The 25561-nt window shown below is 39.6% G+C and overlaps 1 protein-coding gene across 3 annotated transcripts in view; it reads left to right on the plus strand.

Annotated features, from left to right (window-relative positions):
- The window catches only part of ezrb (ezrin b), a 34992-nt gene extending 9612 nt beyond the window's left edge, over nucleotides 1–25380 (plus strand). For all 3 annotated transcript variants that reach the window (XM_084377911.1, XM_084377910.1, XM_084377909.1), the window contains 11 exons: nucleotides 6557–6652; nucleotides 9224–9498; nucleotides 11428–11511; nucleotides 11617–11763; nucleotides 15679–15775; nucleotides 16302–16465; nucleotides 18593–18723; nucleotides 19993–20153; nucleotides 22202–22294; nucleotides 22546–22794; nucleotides 24578–25380. In XM_084377911.1, the coding sequence (XP_084234037.1) occupies nucleotides 6557–6652; nucleotides 9224–9498; nucleotides 11428–11511; nucleotides 11617–11763; nucleotides 15679–15775; nucleotides 16302–16465; nucleotides 18593–18723; nucleotides 19993–20153; nucleotides 22202–22294; nucleotides 22546–22794; nucleotides 24578–24742 (1662 nt within the window). In that variant the 3' untranslated portion in view covers nucleotides 24743–25380. The remainder of the gene's footprint in view (nucleotides 1–6556; nucleotides 6653–9223; nucleotides 9499–11427; nucleotides 11512–11616; nucleotides 11764–15678; nucleotides 15776–16301; nucleotides 16466–18592; nucleotides 18724–19992; nucleotides 20154–22201; nucleotides 22295–22545; nucleotides 22795–24577) is intronic.
- The last annotated feature ends 181 nt before the right edge of the window (nucleotides 25381–25561 follow it).

Below are 25561 nucleotides of genomic sequence, written 5' to 3' on the forward strand. Positions count from 1 at the left end.
TCATGTCAGATAACTGGACTGACGTCTCTGAGAGAAATCTGTGTCAGGAGAAATTGTCTGCCCTCATTATCATCCCTCAAGAAGCTCTTTTCCATTCATTACACCGAGGTCTGAAAAGTTATCTCCAACAGACAAGATTACAGGAGCTTTTGGCTTCAAGAGTCTTTATCAGTCTCTGTCTTCCCTTTGAGCTTCAGGGATTATTATAAATCATTTCCCGTGATGAAACATTGCGGTGTGTGAGCAAAAAGAACTAATAAAAACTAGTGATTAAATATTAGACATGGACGAGGTCTGTGAAGAAGTTCGTCTCCATACTGAGTAAAAGGTGTGGCCACAATAGTGGAAACATTAATTTCTTCTTGTACTTTAGTTGTAGTTCTGTAGTGTAGGACAGTCTTCATGACTGTTGCTGATTATTAATAATTTACAAATAATCTCTTGTCCCTGTGATGTCTGGCACCATTTTAGGAAATCTCACTCACATTTTCTACTCACATGTGGTTATTCAGATAAGCGTGTTGCCAGCTTATTGGTGCTAGTTGTTGTTAGTTATATATAAACCTACACACACACACAAACATGAACATATTTTATTAATATTTTGTCAGAGATGAGTGAGATGAGATAGTGAGATAAAAAGTTAGGCAACCAGTGTTAGTAAGTTAGTCAGGAGCCTGATTAATGTTTGTTCATTACAGTCGAGGTGGTTATGTAATAACTAGAGGTGGCAGTATGTCGTATTTTGTTGTTAACCCTGTAGTTCCTATAACTGGTCACTTACAGGATTGTTAATGGATGAATTTTCTTTGCTCTTTTCCTCTCCTATAGTGAACCTTAGTACCTAAAATCCAAATGTAGGTGACATGTCATTAGCGTGAGCTCCTCTGAGGCTCTATGACAGCACCGGGGGAGGAAAGGCATTGTTTTAGCCACTTCCTGCACAACTCGTTTTTCAATAGCTAGTGTAGCCGACTGTGTGTCAAGGGGATTCACCCTTCATGTCAGCAGCCCTGTTTAGTGCTTTAGTCAAACAATATACATGAATACAATCATTTTAAGCACAATATCCTTAAAAATCAACTAGAATACCAGCCATATTCAGTAGCGTACACTATTTGCGTTCGGATGTTCTTTTGCCAGTTTTATGTGTGGTTTTGTTAAAGGATAGCCGAGGACCCAGATATTCGTCGTCGATGTGTCTCTATTTATAGGTGTTGGTGAATTCCCCAGCCTACTTGTTAGAATGGCTCTCAGTGGGGTGCGCCACAGATAATCACACTGACTCCCCGTGATGGTGTCAGAGACAGTTCAGTGCTCTATTTTAGTGCAAAGATGCAATTTGCTAATTTGAGCATGGGAAGCGGTCGACGAAGCGTCTCACCTTGTTTAAAGTCTGAGCAGCCGTTCTCAGCGTTGGTGTTGACGTTTAGTTTAAGTGGTTGTGTCCCTGAAGTCTGTCAGCACCCTGATTTAGTTTTGAATGGGTGCTTTGGCAGTAATCAGCTGTAAGGACACATGTACTCTCACAGAGTGTTTAACAGGTTCTGTGGAAATGCTGAGTAACAGCAGTGAGCTCATTTCCAGGGCGAGTGCGAGGCCTGGTGTGGCCCGTGTGGTCAGCGCTGATCATAGCCTTTAGTCCCTGTCATTCTGCTCTTAAACTCACTCTTAGAAACTTGTGCCACTCCCCTACACTCCCTCGTACAGTTTCACTTCCATATGACTGTACACTGTTGCTCGTGTTCATTTTGCCTTGAGCTGCATCTAATGGCGGTTTACAGTAGATGTACTGGTTAGTATGTGTGTCCTCAGCGTGTGTCAAGATGCTCTCTCCTGTATGAATGTGGTCTTGCAAGGCTTGAAGTCGTAGCTTCAGCCCCTAAGAACTGGTTAGGATTGATATTAAATAGCTGAGCAACATTTGAAACAGTTCAACAATGTCTTGAACTGAGTCCAAGTCAGAATAATCTGCCTGACAGGTGTCAAAATATGAAACTAGTTCACTTACACACCCAACCAACATGTCAAAGCCGCTTTCAGAAGTTGCTGCAAAGCTGCTCCAAGTCAAGAGAGGGAACATGTCCCATGATGGCTTTTCTTCTTTGGTGTTGTAGCAGAACTATTCTTAGATATTAAACCCTAAAATACTGGCTTTGTAATACTCCCTTCACTGTTTAGTGACAATGAATGTGTGGTCTGACAGTAATAGACCCATTTCCTTTGGGCCAGGAGCTGCTGCCCCTCCACCAGCAGCACTCCCCACCACCACAGTCTTTGTGCTGGTGCCTGTTTGGGGCCCAACTGGGTGAACCCCTCCCTTCCCCTCAGTCAGTCGCTGGAGGACTTCACCCTCGTTATTCAGCCCAGAGGATGCAGTGCGTAATGCTGTTTCAGCCCAGTGGCATTCCTCTCTCTTACCGCACGGCCTGAGCTCCTATAAACCAGACAGGGAAACTTTCACTCTTTGACAGATCGCTGCACACTTCAGTCTTGCTAACTGTTCCTATGTGGCAATGCAAGTCAGTCTAAAGTGGATGGTGACGCTGTTCTTTTTGACAGAAAGATTTAGATTCTTCAACCCTGCTGCAAATGTTTCACTGAGTTTACAGTTTTTTTAATCATTGCCAGAACAAAGTAGACTTGTGCATCTGCTAATGACAGGGCAAAAACAGTGCTCCAGACACTAACATACCGGTAGCGCTGGTGCACCATACCATAATTTATGGGCATCCAATACTGCATTTTATTTTGAATTTTATTAACACATTATGTAAATGATTGTGAACAGGAAAAAAGTAACGTTTGTCTTCATTTAAATCACTGCAACACAAGAAGAAATTGCAATAACCTGATGTAACGTGTTTGAAAAATATACTGCTTAGTTTCAGGTGCACCGGTGCAATTAATTAAATTGTTTAGTCATTTGACAGATTTTTGGACATGCAACCAAAATAGTTGCACCCTGGAACACTGACGGAGTTTGGCCCCCTGATTTTATCTATGGATTTACTTTTCCCAAGAGATGCTGGAAACAATCGCAGTGGTATTTTTTTGCAAGCAATTTCCCAGTTTTGCAGAGTGTCAGCTAGTCTTGAAAAATCTTACAAAGCACTATATTCAGGTTCCTCAAATAAAATAAATAAAATCCTTAAATATTTTCCCTCACCTGTTGTAGACAGCACCATTAGTTATAACTTTTTTGTGTGAGGCTGTTGGTTGTCAGGAGTAATAGTAATATAGTAATAGGAAACCTCCCCCAACTTTTTATCAGCTCATCCTTTCAAATTGCAGTCTATGCTGTGTTAAAAAGGTCTAAAAAAGTGTTGAATTGAACTTGGTGAACCCTGCAGATACCTTGAGTTCTGCATTGGATTGTTCTGTTTTAAGTCATCTTACTCTGAATGAAACTCTGAGGTGTTTGGAGCTTTTGACGTTCATTGCAGAGACCTGACAGCGGCAACCCATTAAAGTCGAGGCAGCTCGCCAAACCAACCTGCTGTGATGTCAGTCCACTAAACCTGTGTCCCCAGATTCAGATTTAATCCTCCTCTAATGAACCGTAGTATTTCGAGTATCCTTTGGCAGCAGGTTTTCACAACATGTATAGCACATTATTAAAGGTAGTTTATTATCTATTTGTTAAGTGAAGTACATGGTTGTTAAAGGTTGGTTAGCTGGCCCAGGAAAATTGTTTCCTCCTTGACAGCGCTGAGGTTTTACCATGCCTCTCCACAGTAGCTTATCCCCTGAGAAAATTGTTCAGGTATCTGTAGGCCACTCTGTTGCTCTGCCTCTCACTCTGTAGACCCCAAAGCAGAACCACCATGAAAGGGCTGATTGTTTTCTGAGGCCTTATGCGTTTCATTACAGGTGAGATTCAGGGTTATGGTTTAGTGCTCTCTCATTTCAGGCCCCTTCCAGTGCTTGTTCTTGTGGCACTAAACACAATCCATCAGAAAAGTTCCTGGAATCAAAGCCGTTCATTTTTACTCCCACAGGTCGGCCTGCTCTGTGTTTTCCGTCGTTCAATAAGAGGAGGGAGTTTGATTTTAATTATATCCTTGGCTGGAGCTTATCATTGGGAATGGGCTTGGCCGGAGTGCCAGCGTGTTGATTCAAACTTCACCCAGGCAACTTAACACCTCACCTGGTGACTGGGTGGGGAATTTGGCAGCGATGCATCTAAAAAAAAAAAGGGGCTTGACACGGAGATCACCTCACTTAACGTCGCACACATAAAAACATGAATTCCTAAACGTTGCTGTTGGAAAAATTGCTCAGCCTCTCTGAAGGCCATAAAGAGCCTCTCTGGTCGTTGAGGTTTTTCCTCAGGAGCCAGTGGAAAATGGTAGCTCCTCCTGCAGCACAAGTGATTATTCCAGATCTATAACTGGGTTTTCACTTTCTGCCTCAGTCACAAAATTGAAAAAAAAAAAATCTTCAAATTGCTGGTCTGCAGAAGTGTTTCCAGTGTGGTTGAAATTAAAACTGGGTTCATAATCTGCCTTTTGGACGTTAATAATGAGGAGTTTGGGCTACTGCAGTTTTGCCAGAAAGTAACTGCTCCCCCTCACCCGCTGACGCCTCGCTCCAGGCGTCTCAGTCTGTTCCTGGAGTCAGAGACAGGATGCTAGTCATGCAGCACGCCCTCGTTATACAGTATCACTCCTCTTCAGTGGTCAGACAATAGGACCGCTTTGTTTAAGATCAACCCCGTTTGTGCTTGTGTGTGCTATGGCATATTAAATCAGACAGAGATGTGAGCATAGTGTTGATTTGTTTGGTAAGAGGGTTCACTCGTGGGGGAAGAACTGAACAGAAAACAAAAGATAACAATGGCAAAGATCCTTTATTGATGTGTTTGGGATAAGGGTTTATTCAGGACAGGTTTGAGAAACCAAACTTTGTAACAAACTGAATATCTACCTTTTCGCTGTTAATTGTTGAATGCCTACAGGTGGTATTTTTTAATGAAATCTGGAATCTTTATTTTTGGTGAATATTATTTCAACTTGCCTAACTGTTGTTGTAAAATACCCTGTGGAATATGAAAATGTATATGAAAGTTGTCAGGGTATTGAACCAACGATGTGTTGATATTTACAGACCCAAATGCAATGCGATTGCATATCCGTCAGTGAGGACAAACATTTAAATCAAAAATCAAATCAAATCTTGACCGTAAAATCTAAAGTCAAATCAAGAGAAGAAAGAAAATTTGGAGAATTGTGACAAGCCTAATTACTAGGAATTAGGAAATGTGCTGATATTGTTTCCTTAATAGATTAACCTAATCTATCTTTGATCATCAATCAAAGCCTTCAGTCTCACTAAAGTTGCCAATTAGAGCTGAAATGATGAATCCATTAGTCAATCAACAGAAAATTAATCTGCAACATGATTGATAACTATTAAAAAAAAGCACGCCAAGCAGATTTGGTCCTTTTCTTTGACCTTTTTGATAGAAAACTTAATATAATTGGGTTTATGGCTTTTGGTCAGACAAAACCAGAAATTTAAAGATGTCACTCACCATGCAATTCAGCAAAGTGTGAAAAACATGTTTCACCATTTTCTGACTTTTTATTAACCAAACATTAAAACTTCCTGTCCAGAGTCTTGTTAAATTGCTTCAGACAACAAACATAGAGTGTACTTTCATTGGTCCTGGCAGTAGTAGCCTGTGGTTTGTATACCTAGCTTTGCCAAGTCCATACTCAGGCCTGGGAATGTGTAATACTATGAGGGTTGTTCACCAGATTAGTCTGGTACCTGAGTATGTCACCTTAAGGTTAGATTATTCAGGCCTTGCCAGCGTCTGTAAAGCGCGCAAAAGCCTTTTCACGACTCCTCGCTCAGCTGGAAGAAAACCATCAGTGATTCATTTACATTAATTGGAAAAATTACCTCATTGATTCTTGTTGGTTTCACAATCATCTGTCCCATCAACATCTCTGTTGACTGCATATGAAAAAATAAAGTGATATTTAACTGAGAAGGAGGAGGAGCGCTGCTGCATCCCTATATGTGTGCATGGATCTCAGTCCATGAATCAGGCGGGACGAGTCAGAAAAAGTATCATCCTGATCAATCATGGCTGGGATGAGACGGTAAAATACGCCCTGAATGAGGAAAATATTAATGACATTACCTGCAGCGATTTTCCAGCAGTAGAAATGATAGGTGTATCTCTACATTAACATGAGCATTTGCGCACTGATAAACTTCATCAATTATTTAAAACTCCTGACTTGTTTCCTTTGGACAGTTTTGCTCAGTTGTGCAACATGCCCAGGGGCGCACAGGTGGGCGCAAGTACATTTGCTATTCACACAACGTGGGCGCTAAAATGACAACTGCATCGGTCTGAAACTAGCAATGAAACTTGTGCTGCGCCACCTTGTGCAGAGTGTAAGATAGAGCCCTAAGGCTTTTTCCCAATATACTCGTTTATCAAGCAAAATCAGTAGAAAATGCTTACATTTCTCAGGATTCAGCTTCTCAAATGTGATTGTATTTATAAGACTTTATATTTCCTCTTTTCTCTGTGCAGGTGGTGAAAACCATCGGCTTACGTGAGGTCTGGTACTTCGGACTTCAGTATATGGATGGCAAAGGATACTACACCTGGCTAAAACTGGACAAAAAGGTAACATCCAGCTTCAAAAGTACCTATTTGTGGTTGATTTTTACTCATATCAATCCTCCTATCTTTTAAATGCTTAGGTCATTAGGGTTGGAGGAAAACCCTTTCGACACTTTGTAATACTTTTTGAATCATCAAAATATAAATACTGTCAAGAATTAGACCACACAAGTTGTATGATTTGTTTTTAAAAGGTATTGATGTTGTTATTCAATTAAATTAATTTCCACAATCATTTGATTTTATCTGCCACTTACATACCTACATTTCCTTTCACTTTGTGTCTCAAGTATTTCCCAGCTGCCCACCTCTTGCTATGTAGTTAAATTCTATAAACAATGGAGAAAGAATGCATTCTTCTGAATGGACGATACAATCAGAGCTCCAGTGTTTGCCTTTCAGTCAATCAGTAGCCACCGCATTACAGTATGTAGCTATATACTCACATTCTGTATTGTGGTTCCACTTCCGACACAGCAGCTGAATTTATCTGGTTTCTGTCTGTGCTGGAGAGTCTGACCACCTCTTGTAATCATCTGGAGGTGGATTATTTGACAAGAGAGTGAACTCTTTGTGAACCAAAGCTGCCTCAATTCTTCTCTGTTGTCTCTGAGTAAACACAGGTTACTGTACCTTCACTAACTGTTATTCCTGAAGCTGCTTACAATGTAAGTTATGTTGTATATGTATTAGACCAATAAGAAAAACAGCCAGAGGTATGTAGTCCAGCCTGGCATAAAAAGAATTCCAGATGTTAAAGATTGTGTTGTTTTCAAGTTTCTATATGATTGACCAACCCCTGCAACTTTTGGACCTTTGGGTTCTCTGTTAGTAATCTCTTAAAGAAGAACTCCATCAACACTACTACTCCAAATATCTGGTGCTACGTCATGTGAAAAAAAGTATAAAATCTAAAGCTGCAACAATTAGTCGATTATCACTTATGAAACTTTTTTGATAATTGATTATTTTTCATTTTAAAGTTATTTTTCAAGCAAAAATACTTAATACTTAACTGTAATGACGTTAAATGATTACTTGTAAATATAATAGTCAGATTATTCAGTAATGACAATAACTGTTAGTTGCAGCCCTGATGAAATCCCAAACTCTTGTGACTTCAGAGAGAGCTAGCATATATAGTCTAACACATAGCCTCAAGTGATGTCACTTGAGTCAGCATTGGTTTAGGCTGAAGATTGCAGGTTTACAAAATAAAAAAAAATCCCGAAGCATGACGTCAAAAAGAAGTGAGGTCACCAGAATTCTGTAGTTTGCTACAAATCTATTATAAGTAATGTAGGTACCAGATTTGACATCCAAAATTGCAAAAAAAGATGTTCTCTCTGGTTCTGCTGCATTGAGTTTGGTACTTTTTTGGCTTGGAGTTGGAGTCCAACAATGTTATACGAGTGCAAAACTTAATCAGTGGTATACTACTTATTATAAATACAAGCCATTACCTGACTCTCTACTGATACACTTGTTTGCTTAATAGTGTAGCATTAATCATAGACCACGAGTGCTTCTATAGAATGGAATTGAAGAGGATTTTTCTGACGAATGACTTCCTGACTGAAACAAACTGATCTATCTAGAGAAAATTGCCTCTTTGCACTTTATAATCATAAACAGGGGTCACTGAGAGAGAAAGAAAGGGTTATGCTTGCCTCAGTCAGCAGCAACAAACTGTACACTGTGTGCTGACGCTGCGCTGCAGCTCATCAGCACAATGCCTCGCTCAAACTGGAATATTCCCGGCCCTATTCTCTCCATCAAGACCGCTTGGTTCCTGTTTCGAAATTAGAGGAAGAGGCACATTGTGTAAACCCATAATGTTGCTCGGAGTTATCAAAGTGAATTTCCACTAAAAAAGAGCTATATTTCCCCTTTCTGTGAGGGCAGTGCACACATGAAACGTACGAACTATGAGCTGTTTCCTAATGTATTAAACATTGACACAATTATACTGTATGCTAGTGACTGACTGCAAATAGCACAGTTTACTTTATTAAAATGAAAAAAAAACTATACACTGACATAAAAAAAAAATGATCCTGGCTCTCAAAAACAGAACAAAACACAGAGCTTTGATGTGAACCCCATAAACATCTAGTAATGCTCAACTTAGTACAATCCAGCTTTTCTAGCTTGGTGACGTTCTTTAAATAGTGTGGGAATACACTTATTTGCCCTCTTGCCAACAGTTAGATAAGGAGATTGATGCCACGTTGTTGTCTGTTGTTAATTTGTTGCTGGAGCCAACAGCTGATTAGCTTAGTTTAGCATAAAAAGTGGAAACAGGGAAACAGCTTAACAGGAGCATTTGTGACCATCTGTGCAGGGCTGTCACTGCTCCTGGTTAAGAAATAGTCCTGCTGCACAATACCCCCTTGTTGCTCTTAAATTTAGTTTTTTGGATAGATCAAAAGCGAGATACATGTGTTAGGTGAGCTTTAGAGGTGCTGGTATGCAGCTTTTAGTACTGCTAAAAAGAGCCAGGCTAGATGTTTCCCCCTGTTTCCGGTCTGTTTCTATTCCTTTAATGCTAATGATGTTGTAATTCTTCTCCAGGTGTCGTCCCAGGACGTGAAGAAGGAGAACCCGCTGCAGTTTAAGTTTCGGGCCAAGTTCTTCCCAGAGGATGTGTCTGAGGAGCTGATCCAGGACATCACCCAGAAGCTGTTCTTCCTGCAGGTGAAGGAGGGCATCCTGAGCGACGAGGTTTACTGTCCACCAGAGACGGCCGTGCTGCTGGCCTCCTACTCTGTTCAGGCCAAGTTTGGAGATTACACGAAAGATGTCCACCGGCCTGGATACCTCCTGTCTGAACGCCTGCTGCCACACAGGTGAGATTTGCCACAAGATTCAGCTTTGTTAATGAAATAATATCTTCAAAAACCAAGATTTTATGTAGTCATACACTTATCTTATTATACTGAAATAATTGGGTTTAGCACTGGCAGACAAACATTTGTTGCGTAGGGTAATTATTGAATAAGTAGGGAAATTTGAAAGGAAAAGGAACTAAAAAATGTTGACAGTGAGCATGAGCTGCGCTCATCAACACTGGTTGAACCTGCCGCAAAGAAAATCTTCTCCACCCTGGAATCCAAAGAAACAACAGAGCAGGATGATTTATGCAACGATCATGATGTCTAGATAATGATGAGTCTGAAACATTTGAATCATGTGTGTGGGTGTTTGTGTGCAATCTCTCTTTGCCAGTGTGTAAAGTTGGCATTCAGCTTTCATTGCAATTCATACAAAACACGAGGAAACAAAGATAACGGAGTTGCATTCAGGCACTCAAGAGGAAGATCAAAGCTTTAGAACATTATTGATCATGGTGCAGGCCACAACTCCAAGTCAACCACGAAAGAGTGTGCCAAAAAGCGGCTGCATGCTTTTGGTATTTTCATGTTTGAAAACAGGCGGAGCACCTTCGACTCATCTGTTAACAAGGTACATTATCGGGTGTGGATGTGTCAGGGACAATGATGCACAGCTGTATTGGCTCCTCTCGATCAGTGTAGAAGAAGTACTTTCCCATCATGATGCAGTGACAGTTTGGGGAAGCAGGTCCAGACTCTCCATTACCAAAGACAAAACTATTATACCCTTCAGGAACATGAAAGGATTTGGGTGTGTGAAATGACAGCAACTCAAATATGCTGCCAAGAACATCATGTCTTTTTCTTAATAGTCTGGAAGTCATTACGTCTCATTTGTCCTGAGGTTGTCACAATCTGGCATTGTTGTTGATTTACGCTGCATGAACAACAACAACTGTGTATGACAACATCAACAGCTTTCCTGTTTGATGTGCACAAGAGGACTGAAATCAATGTGTCTATTATAGACTTTCTGTTGCCTTCAGATGGTCGTATAAGGAATAAAGCAACTGAAAAAGAATCGCAGTGCTGCTCCAAATATTTTGCTGATGAGTTCCTCTTAAGAACCAGATATTAAAAGTGGAATGTGTAAGAATTTTTGTTTAAAAACATTCAAAAATTCACTTAAGTTATCAAACAGAAGATGAAGAAATCAGAATTTTGATGTCATGTCAAAGGCGTCAAAATAGTATTGTGTTGAAGAGCTCTCAACTGAAGTTAGCATGCTAACCAGCTAGCCCTGGGGCCTGAAATCTTCTTTCTCTCAGCTCCTGTGCTGGCAGTGTAAACGCCAACAGCCCCCTAGTAGTCGGGCTAGCTGCACGGCTAACTGAGCTAACAAGCTAACAGTAGCTTCAGTCATGGAATTATAAAAGGAATACATTCAGCAACAGTTAGTAGTTACTCTGGTGATATGCTGCCCCTATGTATGAAACCAACAGGTAGCCAAACCTTACGTATTGCTAATTTAATATTATAACAACTCTGCCTCATGAGGATTAATTTTGTTAAACAAATTTTCTTCTGTGCTCATTTAAGACTGTAATGTTTTTATTTATTCTTCATTTAATCGGGTAGTTTTATTGAGATTAAGATCTTGTTTTCAAGAGAGACCTGAGAAGAGAAAACATTCACAAGCACACAAGCAGCAACAGAAACAACACAACAAGGAATTATTTACAACAATTACAACAATTATGAAAAACATCAGATAGAGCTTTAAAATCTCCGCGTTGCAGTGCCACACTTTGCACAATGCAATGCTTGCATGAAAATAGAGCCTGTAATGTTATTTATCCAACCAAAGCCACATATATCAGATTGTCGTGTGTGTTAGTGGTCACTATATGTATGTAGCTGAACTTTTCTTCTTTCTTTGTACAGAGTCATGGAGCAGCACAAGTTATCCAGAGAACAGTGGGAGGAGAGGATTCAGGTGTGGCACGAGGAACACCGCGGCATGTTAAAGTGAGTGTGTGTCTTATGTAATAACACTCATGAAATAATGCACTCTAAAATAAAAAACAAACATTCAAATAAATACTTATTGTTGTTCTCTGTCCATCCTTGTAGGGAGGACGCTATGCTGGAGTACCTGAAGATTGCCCAGGACCTGGAAATGTACGGTGTTAACTACTTCGACATCAAGAACAAGAAGGGAACAGAGCTGTGGCTGGGAGTGGACGCCCTGGGACTCAACATTTATGAGAAGGACGACAAGTAAGTGCTATCTTTTGACAGAAACAACCCTGCTGTTAGTATCTGTTCTGGCTCTTGTTTTGTGCTGCTGCAACAGTTGCTGCAGCCCTGTGACACAGAGCTAAACTAGCTGGGCCAGGTCCACGTCTGTGCTTAATCACCATTCCTGTTCCTCTGCAGACAGTATGACAGGAATAACAATGAAGGCTGAATGGAGAGTCTTTGGGAGGAGATTGTTTAAACACAGACTTCAAAATTTAAACTCCGCAGTCTGCTTTGATCTGCTATGTCTCTTCAGTAGAGCTGCAAAGATTAGTTTATCTAAGGAAAATTAGTAGCCTTTCTTTATTTATGAAAGTAAATTAAGACTCTTTAGGTTTTTGAGGAAGCAACATGCAGACGCCACTTTGGGATCCTAGAAATTGTGATAAGCATATTTCACATTTCATAGACTAAAACTAATACTAATACTAATAATTTATCCATAAAAATAATTGTTGGTTGCAGCCCTGGTTTCAGTAGTGCTTTATTTGCAGATTCCCCAAGCTGAAATCTGCTTTTATTGAGGTTTTTGGACACAAATTTGTCACATAATGTTATCAAAGGTGATGTTTTTGCTTCTTCATATAATTGTGTGTCGTCCTCTCAAAGATAAATAGGACAGTAGGACATCTTTTGCTCATACCTCTGCTTATAGAGGCACGATTACTACTTTGGATACTGCTTATTGATAAAAACTATCTCCCGAAGCACATTGTGTAAAATATCTGCTGTACATTTGCAGACCTCATTTGTGCCCCCAATATTGTTTTCGAGTTTATCCACACAATGTAACAGAAAAAAAAAAAAAATCTCTTTTGTGTTTGTTTGTTTTGATGATTGTGCTTCAAGGGAAACCTACTTTTTGAGATCTGTGGAAGGCCTGTGTTGCCAGAATCTGGCCCTTGTGATTGCCAATTTGTTTATAGGGCAAGACACTTTGGGAGGTAATCACCTTCTATTTGGTGAAATGAGCTCTGAAATCTCCTGTGGCTGGTGCCCTCGTCTGTGGGGTTACTGGAGTGAAGTGCACCGTACTATAAGAGCACTTCATCCCAGGTGACTTGCCTTTCAGTCACTGACCCCATGCTGGAAACCCTTCCAGCCGTACTTTCTGCTTTGGCTGTGATTGTAGCTCTTCCCATATTAAACTGGCTGCACTGTGTCAGCTTTCATGCAAGTGTCTATTGAAAGCAGAGCGGTCTACTTTGTCTGTGGAATAAATGAATACAGCAGAGTTGGTGACGTTTGAGGCCTCTAATTGAACCTTTACTGGCTAATTCTTTGTCTTGTATCAGTTCAAGAGCTTCTTCTCAAGTCTAAATGATTTAATTACAGTAACTGCTATTGTGTGAAAGCACACAGTCTCTCATTTAGTGTGATTGTCTATTTACTGTGGTATGAAACCTCCAACAACAAGGAGAAACACATTGTTAAAGAACATACCAAGTCCTTGTGTGAGTCTGTCTCTTTATGTGCTCCCTGGGATCAGCAAAGAAATGCCTCTCCTCCATGGTGCCCTCCGCTGTAACCATGGCCACGCCAACTGGTTTTTCAAGCTGTGTGGCACTTAAGAATGCAAGGCTAACCTACAACACTGTCTCTCCAATGAGGGCAGCTGGCCCACAATGCAGCAGTGCAGCCAAGGCTTTGCCGAGGAACAGTCTTGTGCTGGTTTAACCCCTTCTGCTCTGTTGAACCACAGCACTGCTCATTTTAGAAGATGGAGTTCTAAAGAGGGTTTCTTGACCCAAGGTTTTGTCTTAGCAACCATCACTCACTCACTCACACACACAAAAACACATAAAATGTCTTTTACTCATGTTTTCTGACACAACCTTTTGGGAATTATCAGCATTTGGAACCACCGGTTAAACGTATTATTATTTCATTAATCTACAAAATTAAATCACACACACTGACATCATTTGCACTGAAATGTCACATCTCCTAAATTTTGCTTTATAAAAAACAAGCATCTGTCCAAGATGTTCCTGCCATACGCCACTTGTCATGTTTTGTAGGATAATGTTTATAAAACACAGCACAAAGAGCATTTGAAATTTAATTTGATTATTGAAGAATGTGATTAACTGTTTCAAATGGCTCTTGTAACATATGTTATATTTTTTATGACAATGTTCAACCTTACAGATTAAATTGTGCTCAATGTTGACTGTTCTGGGTGCCTTCTTACTTTTAGGAACTTTGGTATCTACCCAGACTGCAACAGTACTTGAACCTGAAAAATACCTTTTATTCCTTGTGTATTTTGACGTACTGTTTCTACTGGCTGTTTCTATCAAATGCTGATATTCCCGACAAGTTAATTCTGATACAGTAATACGAGTCACAATCCAGCTTCATTTCCACTACCCACAACGTCTTTCGCTTTCGAAATCACTGCAAGCTGTCAGTTAAGTTTTATGAACCGCATCACTAATACAGTATTTTGTTTAACCATGAATATATTGATAAAGCATAGCTCAGTAAACCACAAGACTCTGATAGAAATATTCAATCACTGAGATAACTTCCACATTGTTTTCTCAATTCCTCAAGCATGTGTCAGGATCAGTAATTGAGCGAAATTCCAGTTCAGTCAGTACGGTTTCACAACAGAGTTTCGCTGTGAGGTTGATGGCTGGCTTCCTTTCTAGATTAAAACACTATCGGCTTGTCAATGTTTACAGTGCTACTTTGTATTGTGCTGAATGAGATTGGCATCCGTTCAGTATGTCTGGCATAATAGAAAGGCATACCACACCCCAGATTCATCCCTCGAACAACTACATGCTCGAACAGTGGATACAGAAATCCATGTTCACATTCAACCTGACAGCTTTATTTTAACACTACAGTACGTAGAAGTGGATTGACTGAAATTAATGACAGTCATTGTATGGTGTTAATGTCTACATAACATTTAACTACACTGTAAAGTAAACTTTAAAAATTTGTTTTGTCTGACAAACAGTCCAAAACCAAACGATATTACGTTTATGTAAGATTATTTTTCTGTTGATTGATCAGCTGATTAATGGTGCAGGTCTTATAATAACAATAAACTTTATTTGTACATCACCTTTCTGACATAAGTGTAGCATCAAAGTGTATTAAAAACATCTGAAACATCTAAATTAAAAGATGATGTCCTTAAGAATGACAAAAATCAAAATTAAAAAGGTCAGTCTTCAGACTCATCTTAAGATGTTTTTCTTTGTTGCCTTAACTGGTGGTCATTGACTCCTGTAATGTTCAAGAGTAGAGCGAGGGACAGTATCCTAGCTATGAAGGCGTTAAACCATTTAGAGTCTCGTTAAGTAGTAATAAAATCTCAAAATCAATTCAAAAAGAGACAGGAAGCCGATGCAGAGATGCTAAACTGAATGTAATGAGCTCCCTTTTACTTGTTGGTAGCTGCATTTTGTTCAAACTGAAGTTAAATTACTGAGCAACCAAAGCATGAATCAATGTCAGAAAGAGTAAGACGTGGCCCAACATTTGAAACATTTGTCTGTGACTCAAGCTTTTTGCCTCAGATTGAATCTCTTTTGCCAGAGTTTTAAGTGTAATTTAGTCTCCTGGTAGGATCAGCACTAATAACTATAATTATGGTTTTGTCCTTGTATAATTCAAATACTTAGTGCACATTGAAAGTCCAATATTTCTGGGTCAGTCTGTTAAATGAGTCAGACTGTTGGGATCACCAGGCACTAATGATATAAACAGTTGTAAGTCATCCACTTAGCTTTGTACATTGTGCGGTTGTATAATTTGTCTGATTGTGTACCCATTGCAGTAAGGTCAGGGTTATAACATATATGGTTATACAATACGTCAAAATAGATCAAAAGATGACGATTAACGTTCATGTTCACGTGCTTTCTTCCTCAGATTGACCCCAAAGATTGGCTTCCCCTGGAGTGAGATCAGAAACATTTCCTTCAACGATAAGAAGTTCATCATCAAGCCCATCGACAAAAAGTCTCCGGTGAGTGAAATTCAGATTTTATACATTCTGAAAATGATCTGTCTTCTCCTTTAAATTCTCCTTTTATAGTCTTCACCAGTTTAAGAGTTCTTGTTCCTCTTCAGAATAAATGAAGCTTTCAGAGCAGATTAGGTTGCAGTGGGTGTCTTTATTTAAACTCTCTGCTTCCGTTTTACCTGTGGCATCATGTTTCTCTGTAGTGGAGAGAAAAACCATTGGACATACCCTCTGTCTGATCTCGCATACAGAACAGACGGGGCTACTTTTCAGGCATTGCTATTAGTGATGGACCCCAAACACTCAGAAAAGTGTACACCTTATCTGTGTCGGCCAGGCTATTTTACCCTCAGTACACTGTTTGTGGGAGTAAACTTTATTAAAAGTTTCCCTGCACTTGCCCAGAGTCTTGACTTAAGTCTTTGTCCTTTATCAGCAAAGCGCAACAAACAGGCACTTTATTCAGCCTGTTTGTTCACTTTACCTCTCTTTCTTATTCCTCCTGTCTGTTTTTTCCTCCATATTTCAGGACTTTGTGTTTTATGCACCAAGACTGCGCATAAACAAGCGCATCCTGCAGCTGTGCATGGGCAACCATGAGCTGTACATGCGTCGCCGCAAGCCGGACACGATTGAGGTGCAGCAGATGAAGGCCCAGGCCCGAGAGGAGAAGCAGCAGAAGCAGATGGAGAAGTACGTAGACGCATGGAAACATGTATATGTGATATGTAGATTTAGTTTTCTTCCTGTTATGAACAAAATCTTCTTTTATTCCTTCCTAATAAAAAATCTAAATCAAATTTAAAAACTCAGTTTACAGTCATTAAACTAAAATAAAGCAATAAATCCTGATGTCTGAGAAGCTAGAAACCTGCTAGTGCCTCTGCCTAGCAAATGACTTCAACAGTTAATCGACTATCAAAATGGTTGACAATGAAGATTTGCTTGTTTGACTAAACTATTAATTGTCTAATTGTTGCAGCTTTACAAGATTCTCAATCCTCTTATTTAATTAAAGGAACACACTTTGATGGTAACACTGTGAGACAGATCCATGAAGGAGATCAAGGCAACCTTCTCACCTCCTTCTCTACTGTCTGAAGCAGCTTCACTAATGTCAGATTCTGTTCGCAGCCACTTTCAGTTCATGCATTTCAAAATGCAAAGTGAAACCATTCAGTGAGTAGTAATGCAGCATTCCTTCTAAAATACGGGAAATCTGCTTCCTGAATCGGCTGAACTGAAAGAGAGTGGATGTTGACCCGGTCTCAGCTCCAGCTGTCTACCCACTGTCTGCTCCATACAGCTGTTCAAACACGGTGATGTAATGCAGAGCAGACAACAGAGTAAATACCAGTGGGAGAGCCATTAGATCACAAGGCCCCAGAGTTAGGGTTCACACACAGTAGCTGACAGCGGTCAGTGTGTCCAAACACAGTTACAGTTACAGTAACGAGTCCCGTATGATGGTTCATTTAGACTTAATTAAACCCCCAGGGAGATATCAGACTGCTGCTGGAGCAAAAGTAAAACAATCATGTAAGGAAATGTACAACAGAAATATTTTAGTCCACTGACAGAAGTTTTCCATGACAATAAAACCTTTTTACATAGACTTTTTTGCAAATGTAGATAACCGTGTAAGTACAAGGCTCAATTGCACAGTGAATGAATAATGGACTAATCTAAAGTATTTAGTCTTAAATAACAAATACAGTAAAACAACAAAGACTTCCCTTATTTGTAGTATGTAGAGAAAATACTTAGTACTATACTAGTAAGTATACTATAGTCTGTAATTTGACTTGAGTTATTTTAAATGAGCTGTGTTCCCTAGTTTCTGTGTCAGAATAGTTGTAAAATTGATTTGCCGATCATCAGAAAATAAGTTGAACAATTTTGATATTTGACAAAAAATGATTTAAAATTTGCCATTTGATTTAAAAATTAATCGGGAATAATCTTATCTTCCTGCTTCTCAAATATTAATATTTTCTGGTTATCTCAGTCTTCTATGATAATAAGCTGAATATCTTTGGGTTTTGGACCAATTCAGTTGACCAATTGATCACAAAGTTACTTTTAATCAAAAATGAAAAAAATGGTTAAATGCAGCCCTACTTCTCACTCTTATATATCATTGTAAAGTGAATATTTTTGGATTTTGAAATGTGAATAGTTAATTAGAAACATTATTGACAGATTAATCGATGATTAAAATAGTTATTGGTTGCAGCCTTAGACAACATTTCACACCAGAATATGTTTAATTATTCAAAGCATTTTTTAAGCCAAATGCCACAAATTCACTCATAGTATGTGAATATTTTCTATTTGTTTAATAGTAAATTGAATCTACTTGGGTTTCTTTTTTAACAAAATAGTCTTTTTACTGACATTTCATTGACCAAACTTTAGTCAGTTGATGGATATTAAAAAAGAAAAGTTCTGTCTTAATATAGGTTAAAATCTAAGTATTTTCTGGCAGCTTTTCATACCACCATTAACAGAATTGTATTTAAACACTTTAATTTAAGGGAATCTTGTAGCCAAATGCTTGTATATGTTGTGCATATACGCTGTGAGGCCTCACCTGATTTTCATGCGAGATAAATGGAACTTCCATAAGAGTCTAGTATACTTTGTGAAAGACGATGCATATTTTGAACAGTGGTAATACAGCAGCCTGTGCATCCATGCAGTGAATCTGGGCTCGTTTGTCTGTGTGGGGGCTCACTGACTGTTGTTAATCAGCCGTAACTATGCATCAACTATGTCAGCTCTCATTGTTGGCTCACGCCGGCTGTGTCTTATCTGCAGGGCTCAGCTGGAGAACGAGAAGAAGAAGAGAGAGGCCATCGAGAAAGAGAAGGAGCAGATGGAGCAAGAGAAGAAGGAGCTGATGATGCGGCTCTACCAGTTCGAGGAGCAGACCAAGAAGGCGGAGAAAGGTTAGCGAGGCCCTCTGGGGCTTTTAGTGACTCATGCGTCACTTAACCCGGACAAACCAGAGTCTGTGTGTGTGAAGATAGACTGGGTGTACAGTGATTAAGGCTAACAGGTTATGGATGCAGGTTACGTGTTTTGTAAACGACATGGATGATGAAAGCTACAGTTGGTTTGAATTGTAGATAACAATAAATTCATTTATAAAGCTCCTTTAAATTCAGACTTTACAAAGGGCTTTGACTGACAAAGCAATGGCAGGAAACTTAGGAAGACAATATAAAAGAATAAAAGGTGCTAAAGTGCTAAACACTAAATGTCAGTATGAATAAATACAAATAAAAGGAATTAAAGAAATAAACACAATGAAAACACAACATCATATAAGAGGATTTAAAGGTCCAGTGTGGATTTAATGGCATCTTGCAGTGAGCCTGCAGATTGCAGCCAACTGAACACCCCTTGTCTCACCCTTCCTGAAGGAGGCTGTTACAAACGTGAACAATACAAAAGCCCCTGTCTAGAGTCAGATTGTCCATTCTGGGCTAATGTAAGAACGTACCAATGCAACATGGCGGACTCCGTGTAAGAGGACCCGCTCCTTCTGTAGATATAAAAGGCAGTTTGAAGGTAACAAAAACACAATGATTCTTAGTTTCAGGTAATTACACTCATGAAAACATAATTACCAATATTAAATAGAACAAATGAAAAGAAAGGGATTAAAAAAATGATATGACCATCATGCTCATAGGTTATAATGGAAACTAAATTCAGAATCAGAGCAAAGATCAAGAACCTTCTTTTTTTCCCAATGGATGGATATTTTATATTTTTTTCTCCAAAAATATCATGAAAATAACAAGCATCATCCGTGTGGCCAAGTGTTATTCCTCTGTCACATACTCCATTTTTGTCTAATAACCTGTTAAAAACATGGTAATAACCATGACCACAGGCAGTGTAGTTTTTTCTGAGTCAACCTCATAAATACTCACCAGAACACCAAATGCGTGTTAATCCATGACTGAAAAATAATTTACCCTTGTGGGATTAAAATAGTAAAATAAAAAAAAAAGAAAATAGTCCCCAACAAATGCACTATTTATTTATGGTTAAGTAACATTTGCCTGAACCCACAATGCTCAAAACACAAAACATTCTTTTAAAAGTGCAACTACATAACAATTTACGTCTTTAATAGGGAGTCAAAAAAGTATTGATATCTTTGTTAACTTTTCGTTAGCTTCATGGTTCCCTTTTTGTTGTTTCAGAGCTGCAGGAACAGCTCCAGAGAGCCATGATGTTGGACCAGGAGCGGAGGAGAGCAGAGGAGGAGGCAATTCGTCTGGAGTCAGAGCGTCAGGCTGCCCTGGTGGCTAAAGAGGAGCTGGCCCGTGAGGCTGAGAGCCAGAAGAAGAGTCAGGAGCAGCTGGTCAGTATTTTAATGACACCATTGAATTATTTAAAGGAAAAGTTCACCCCAGTCACAGAAAGTATAAGCTTGTTGGCCGCCAGCTGAAGTCTTTGCGGTGTTTTCAAGTGTAGCTTTTTGGCAGAGCTAGTTCTTTGGTGTTCGTTTGGTGGGTGAGGGCCTTTAGACTACGCCGGACAAGCATTTTTAAAAACATTTTAAACCAGTCTACTTCAGTTGTTTAAAAGAATGCTACAGTGCTTGCTGTGAAGCTCCAGAAATGTTTTGCAGACTACAAAACGCCACCTGACTTTCCATCTGCATGAGGCTGAGTAGATAATGACTGAATTTTCCTTTTTGGGTGAATTTATTCTTTATTTAAGGACTCCAGAGTCTATTCCAGGAATCCCAAATTAACCACCTGCTGTCATTTTATTTTCCAATTTAAACTTGAACAGTCTCAAATTTTTCTGCAAGATAAGACAAGTTAAAACCTTTATGCAGCTCTTTTTCTGTCCAGTCTGTACCAGTCACATTGCAGACTGGTGTATTCAGCAGTGCCTGGCTACTGTAGCTCCAGACAAAACCACTCTGTAGCGTCCAGCTGGACCACACCCCATTACTTCAGACTCACCGCCCCCCTCAACCCGTGCCACTTGGCTGTGGACCACCCACAGCACTGCATGCTGCTGCCTCGTTCACTTTAACAACCTCGGACAGTAAAGCTGTGGTTCCACATTCAGCCACAAACACCAGCAGAGTTTTATCGGACAGACACCTGCTGTGACACCCTTTATACTTAAACCCTATTAAGACGCTTAAGTCTCTGTGTGACACCCACTGACTGACTAAAAAAGACATGCTGGAGTCATGTCAGCATGTTTTTGAAAGCATGTAACTTATTGATAATAGTACACTGTGTCCCTGTGTGTTCACTGAGTGAGCAGTTTTCCAGCAGAACACCTTTCACATAATTTCACGGTCAAGTTGCTCCACTGTGGGCCGCAGTCTGTTCAGTGTCTTCACAATGAACAGCTCCAGCAGGTGTACCGCTGAACACTGAGCCTCCGGGTTAGCTCAGTCTGGTGAAAGACAAGCTGTTCACATTGTTGTGGCGGTGAGAAGGAATGTACAACAACACCCACAATGACTGCACAGGGTCTGGTTACACTTCATCAGGAGGCTCTGCTCCACTATTTGCATATTCATGTTATTCCTTTTCTCTGAGAGTCTTTGAGCAGTGATTCATTTGTACAGTAACAGTAGAGTTACAATTTGCATATGATTATTTGACTGGATGCTTGTTTTAAGCTGTCAGGAAGTGGACACAATATACTGTAAAGCGCATTTACTTTTGCTTATTTTCCTAAATTTGGATGCAAACTAGACAAGTAATATAAAAACAATTGTATTAATTGGAGCCAAAAACTGCACCTCCCTTTATTCATTTGTCGAAACAGCCACTTTGACTTGACCCGTGAAAGTCTTCCTGAAACACTCAGTTAGATAACATGTTTTGCTGATAGATTTGATGGATAAACTCTTGCACGCCACCAGAGCTGTTTCTTCATAAGTCAGATGTCACTCTGCTGCTATAGGAGGGATTTGAGACTGAAAATATGCTGAAATCAGAAGTACTTTATTGATCCCCGAGGGGAAATGTCACACTGTAGAGAGACGATAAGAAATAAGAGTTAGTCAAAATAAAATATAAAATAATTGTTTAAAAAGTGCATTCACCTTTAATAAGTGACAACTACATACATAATTTGCATTTAGAAATTGAATGTTACTAGAAATAGAGATGTAATGTATGTGCTAAGTACTACACTATACAGTAACTACAGTGTCGATAATATTGACTTGTATTTCAGTTTGTAATAATTGACAGTAGCAAACAGTATGAATAAATGCTACAAACAAACCAATTGAGCAGAAAAAAAATAGACACGTAAAAAATGTTTCTGCGAAGAATGAAGATCCAGACTCATTTGCAGAGCAATACCTTTACCCACCTTCATGAATGAATTCTGGACTATTAAATAGGTGTTTCTCCTGTTTTGTATTAGGCTGCAGAGCTAGCAGAGCACACAGCCAAGATCGCTGCGCTGGAGGATGCCAAGAGACGCAAGGAGGAGGAGGCCAACACATGGCAGCTCAAGGTGAGAGCTTTAAACCGCAGTGTACAGGATACAGGAGGCTCATTCAGAGAAATAGATTTGTTTAGACATTCTCTCTAACCTGCCCAAACTGTTCAATAAACAAGGTAGTTGTGAGTCTGTTTGTTGTTGATAAACAAATCATAAAAGGAAACAAATGTGGATGGGACAGGGAGGAAGAAATCTGATTTTGTAGCTGAATTCAGAGACAAATCAAAGTAAACTGACTTGTTACTGACTCCTCTTCTCACCAGGCCATGGAGGCCCAGGATGATCTGATCAAAACCAAGGAGGAGCTGCACACGGTGATGACGCCCCCGCCCCTGCCCGTGCTCCCTCCACCTCCCCCCATGTACGACAACATGGATGACAACAGCGACAGCGAGGAAAACACCAGCACGCACAGCGCCGACCTGCAGATCGAAGGCATCAACGACCACCGCAACGAGGAGGATCGTCTCACCGAGGCCGAGAAGAACGAACGCGTCCAGAAACAGCTGAAGGTGAGGACAGAAAATTAACACCTCGCACAGTCAATCATCTTCAACATGCAGATGCATTTAAATGAGATATTAGAGATGTCTCTTAATATTCAGCCCAATACAAGTCTTTTTCACACTTGTAGATTGGTTAAGAGATGAAATTGCTCACATTAATAAGCCATTACTTCAATACTTTGTTCACAAACATTACCAATTACCAATGACCTGTTTTATATCCACAGTGAGGAATGAATAGAAACAGGAAAAGAAACACAGAGTTTGTGCTGTACAATCAGTTTTTACTGGCAAACTGCTAAAATAGATTGAACAGGACACAACACGCCTCATTTTTGTTTTTTTACACAGTGGTGGGGCATACACTGATTACACTTATTTCCCAATGCCCCCAGCGTCATCTTGCTTATTTAAAAATCAATACTTTGTTGAACGATGGATGCTACTCCGTGCAGCAGCGGGGCCAGCACAGAGTAGCAGGAGTCACTGAAACACTTTCACTTGTGATGAAAGTAAGGAAAGCTGACTGACAAGATGATGGTGGAGAATTTGCTGTCAAAGCAAAAAGCAGAAGCACTTATTTGGCAATATTTTGGATTTAAACTCAATGATAGTAGAGTGGTGTAGTTTGTAGTCCTAAAACCCGTAAATCATTTAGCATTTTTGCACATCTGGTTCCCTTGTTTCAAAGTCTGAGGTTTTTTAACTGGCTGTCGGTTAAATGCCTGAAAAGATATTAAGATATTTACATGTTTTGTTCTACGACATAAAATACATCATTAAATGTCTCACAATTCAATTATAAAGCACTTGCGTGTCTTAAAAAACACGGTTGATATCAAGTGGCTAAATGAGACTACAGAGGTTTTCAGGGACGTTAAACATCATCACAGTGAACACGGAGACTCATCTACTCACTCGCTCTTTACAGGCCAACTTTAGGTACAAACTATGCTAACACTAACTTTACAACTTGTAGATTGATCAATTCACAGAAAACATGCATAGTAATTGTGTAGTAAGACGCTTACTGGTGGTAATGTTTAAGTCATGCGACCGCAATGTAGTTGTTTATAGTCTAATGTTAGCTCTTTACTTCTAGAGATTTAATTCATGCTTCGAAAAACACAAAAGTGGTGTTCATCTGTGAAGCGAATCTTGCTGAACAAAACGTACAAGTATTATAAACTTGTGTTTGCCAGAGATTATTTTGAGCGGTAATCCAAAATCCAGTTAAAATAATCTCATAGGCTTTTTGTCAAGGGAACCAGGGCGATGCTAACCTCCGGGTTATCCTACAAATTTAGGTCATCCCTACACCACTCTACAGGGAACTTGATGACATTAACGAGGGAAAAGGAGTTAGCTACCTTACTGAGAAGTTGGTGTGCAGCCTGTCACCTGCAGCTCTTCATCTAAAAGCTCCTTCCTCATCAGCATGGCAACTCTAACTCTTCTTTTCACTTTCTTTTTCACGAGGGATAATTCCTTGTACTCGTAAGCAGTAGTAACTTGAAAACACAAACAATAGTAGCTTTATTTACTTATGGTTACTTGACACCTATTTCTTCACCTTGCTAAGTTGTAAACTTGTAATCAGATCTAGCTGTGCTAACCAAATGTTAACAAACCAAGAGTCAGCCATTGCCTCTGGAAAAGATGCCAACACGTGCTGGAAAATGTTTTTAAAAATATCTGTGTATGTGTAGACAAGCACACAGTGGCACTACTATGGTGTGATTTAATGCTAGAAGCGTATCTCATGCCTCCTCTCCTTCTCTGCCCTCAGGCCTTGACCTCAGAGCTGGCTCAGGCGCGTGATGAGTCCAAGAACACCCAGAACGACCTCCTTCACAGTGAGAACATCCGGGCCGGCCGAGACAAATACAAGACCCTGCGACAGATCCGACAGGGCAACACCAAGCAGAGGATCGACGAGTTCGAGGCCTTATAAAAAGCCTTTGGCCCTCAGCCACTCGCCCTTTCTGATTGGTCACTACATGTCGCTCTTTGGCTGACACACATCGACACACACAAACTCATGTAAAACACACATCAGTTGCAGACTAAACTGGAGCAGTATAAGCACAGCAGAAGCATCACTCACAGAGACACACTCCTGTCGTGAGTTTGTCTGGCGGTATGCAGGGCTTTGCAAATCCTTTGAAGAAAACTTAGTGCCAAAACCTCTCTTCTTAGTGTTTCAGATCTTATTTGTGTATTTGAATGTGTGTAATTTGATCAACTCAGACCAAATCATTATTGTTTTTATCCAGAGGTGTGATGAAGTAGTGGGACTAGCAAAAAATTTTATTATTATTTCATGATGTGCACATACAATATGTAATCAAAGCCTCGCTACTTTTTGATGTCTGTTATTTGTTGTGTAGGAAGACAAGGACAGTTTGTCGTTTATAGCGACCACTCAGAAAGGGGGAAAACAGTATAAGCAGGAAAATGTATGTTTGTTTTTGTTTTCCATTATATTTGAACACTTCCATTTATGTTAAATATTGCTATACAGTAGTTCAAATCATGCCTAGTTTGATATTTATACTGTATATGGGACATTAAAAAGGGTATTTCATCTTGGTTTGTATATTTTTGCTATCTACTAATGAAAACATTTAATGTTTTAAAGGTTTTATATATTGACCAAAATAATAGCAGTCTTATGTTCCAATACGTTTTACTTTAGATCACTAAATTAAAGAGATTTAATTGTAAATTATTATTTTTTACTGTAGGAAATATCCAGCTGCATGCCATTAAA

This window comes from Pagrus pagrus (assembly GCF_965226575.1).
Source record: "Pagrus pagrus genome assembly, chromosome: 16".
Lineage (NCBI taxonomy): Eukaryota > Metazoa > Chordata > Actinopteri > Spariformes > Sparidae > Pagrus > Pagrus pagrus.